This window comes from Seriola lalandi, unplaced genomic scaffold (genome assembly GCF_002814215.2).
Source record: "Seriola lalandi dorsalis isolate HSWRI2012SDOR001 ecotype SW California unplaced genomic scaffold, Sedor1 jcf7180001963324, whole genome shotgun sequence".
Lineage (NCBI taxonomy): Eukaryota > Metazoa > Chordata > Actinopteri > Carangiformes > Carangidae > Seriola > Seriola lalandi.
Genome location: NW_019433992.1, coordinates 1 through 2,429, shown reverse-complemented (window position 1 = coordinate 2,429; position 2,429 = coordinate 1). Strand labels below are relative to the sequence as shown.

General features: G+C 45.0%; 1 protein-coding gene across 1 annotated transcript; it reads right to left on the bottom strand.

Moving 5' to 3' along the window:
* Window positions 1-8: 8 nt before the first annotated feature.
* On the bottom strand, window positions 9-2,140 carry LOC111644921 (arrestin domain-containing protein 3-like). The gene is made up of 5 exons (XM_023393938.2): window positions 1,933-2,140; window positions 1,479-1,735; window positions 790-946; window positions 552-694; window positions 9-434 (listed from the first exon to the last, which is right to left on the bottom strand). The coding sequence occupies exons 1-5, from the start codon at window positions 2,126-2,128 to the stop codon at window positions 366-368; spliced, it is 822 nt and encodes a 273-aa protein (XP_023249706.2). The 5' UTR covers window positions 2,129-2,140; the 3' UTR covers window positions 9-365.
* Between the last annotated feature and the right edge of the window lie 289 nt (window positions 2,141-2,429).

Below are 2,429 nucleotides of genomic sequence, written 5' to 3'. Positions count from 1 at the left end.
TACTATCACCAGGGCTCTCGCTACTAGTGGGGTTTTTTTTTTTTTTTTCCCCATACAGACTGAATATGTGTTCATCTGTACATATCCCACCCTCAGCAGGCCGACACAGAAAGGAAGTGATACCCCACACTTGTGACTCCTGTTTCTCTCACTGAGGGAGGGCAGGAACAGATTTGTCCAACCCAACTCAACTCTGGGTATTTGTCCAAGACTTTGTTGGTTGGTTGGTTGGATACTTTGTTTTTCTCGCGATGTCAACAGCGTAGCGTGAACGTTGTTGCTGGAGAAAAATAAGCAAAGCTGAGCCTTGCAAACAGCCTCCTGGGAGTTCCTTGAGTCGCTCAGGGGAATTTCAGGAATACCCTTCAGCGTGATGGACAGACGTCGAGCCTGCGCTCCTCTGTACGGCTGGCATGATCTGGGTTTGGATCGATCTGGAGTGGAGGAGGGACCAGGAGAAGATATTTTATTTATGGAAACAAATAGCTGATTTCAATTAGCCTGTAATAGAAAGATAAATGGGAAAATGCTATGCTCTATGGTATTTTTACCTCAGAGTACAGAGGAGGAGGCTGGAAGCGGAACTCATGAATATAGGCGAAGAGAGGTCCATCCAGCTCCTCACGTGCTGCTGGGACATCCAGACTGCTCTGCCTCTGCTCTTCTGTCACAATTTCTGCATAGCTTGGAGGAGCTGCAAAGGAAGAGCAAGCCACGTGTTAGCATTCTTGGGAATTATATTGAAAATAGAAATTTAAATTTGATTCATGACCATGAGATTTAACCTACCTTCAGGTCTCTCAGGCAGACCCATGCCAAGCCAGCTCATGCTGCACTGGCTGCTGACGCTGGAGGTACGGGAACCGAAGGGGTGGAGGGGGATGGTTCCGATGACCAGGGGCAGGTTCAGGGACAGGTTAATTGCCCCAGGTATGTCCACGTATACCTGATTACAGACATGAGGACACCAGAGCAGGTTAGAATTTGCATGTTATTCTGATCTTTAATAAATGTAACCTAAAACCACACTAGCCAGGGCTATATAGGGGTTGTGCAGTAGTTCAACAAGATGTGGGTCAATGTCTTGAGGTCGGTTGCTAATGCAAGTTAGAGCCCTCATCTGGTGCCTGTCTGCTCACAGGGTAAAGAGGTTATAAGCGCCCTCAAGGCAGGTGTTACCACAGATATTCTGGGCTAATGCTCTTAGCAGCATGTGGAGATAACACCTGGTGCAATCCAGGGCCCAGATTTGGCAAGCGCTAGCTGAGTCAGCCAGGTTCTTTAGCAGAAGAGGCACTGGCTTACTAGGAAATATTGATTATGTACTGATAATGGCGCTGAGAGATGGTGATAATAGAGGAAACTAACGAAAGCAGTGACACTTGTGCCAGTGAGGTGGCAAGTGAAAAGAAAGGGCAGTTAGGCTGAATGTTCAGGAGAACATGAAAGCAACCCAAATACAGTAAGGCTATACTCACCATGAGCGAGTACTCCACTCTGATGATGCTGCAGTCCAGGATGGAGGGAGAAACAGGTGGGATCTTCAGCATCTTGCCGCTCCAGGTCTCAGTTTTGCCTGAGGACAAAGATTCTCCCCGCAGGTTGGCCACCAGTTGCTTGACCTCCTTCATCTTCCCTTTGGCATAAAAGGTCTGGGTCTGGTAGATGGCTGCCTTTGGCACCACCATGCGGGACGAGCAGTTCTCGATCTCAGCAAAAATCTGGATTGACTCTCCTACAGAGTTACAGACGGTGGAGGAGAGGTTAAGTAAAGTTCCACTTCATTTTTAAGCAGTAATCTGCTTTTTAGCCAGTGTGAAAATACGAATCAATGCAATTATCTGCAGAGTGTAATACTTTTATTAACTTATCTGGTTAATAGATGACTAACAAGGTTATCAGGTGCATTGTTAATAATTGACTAAGTCTCACCTGGGGTGTATCCCTTCCTTTCAATTTTGGCACTTAGGGAAATAGGACCTGAGGTGCAGAACCAACAGCAAAGCGTCTTGTCTTTCGTGCCGGCCTGTGGTGACTGAGGGTGGAAAGAAAACAAAAAAAAAAACAGAGATGCATGAGTTATGTGATAATATGTAGACTTTTCTTTTGTTTTGCTCGCCAACATCATAGGAAAAAATAACTAATATAATAACTAAATAACTTAATAACCTTTCCACTTCAATACTCTTTCAAAGTTTGTCTCTCCATAATTTAGGGTTGTATAGTCGAAACTGCTGACATATTTCTGGACACACAGGGCCAGGCATAACACATATGGAAACTGGATGCAAGAGATTAATACAGCAAATTCTTTCTAAAGTTTCCCCATAATTAGGAAAATTGTGAGTCATACTGAACTCGTATTCTCTTCGTACAATGCCTCCGCCTGCTGAAAGGCATATTCAAAACTGAGGGCTGCTTCAAAAGAT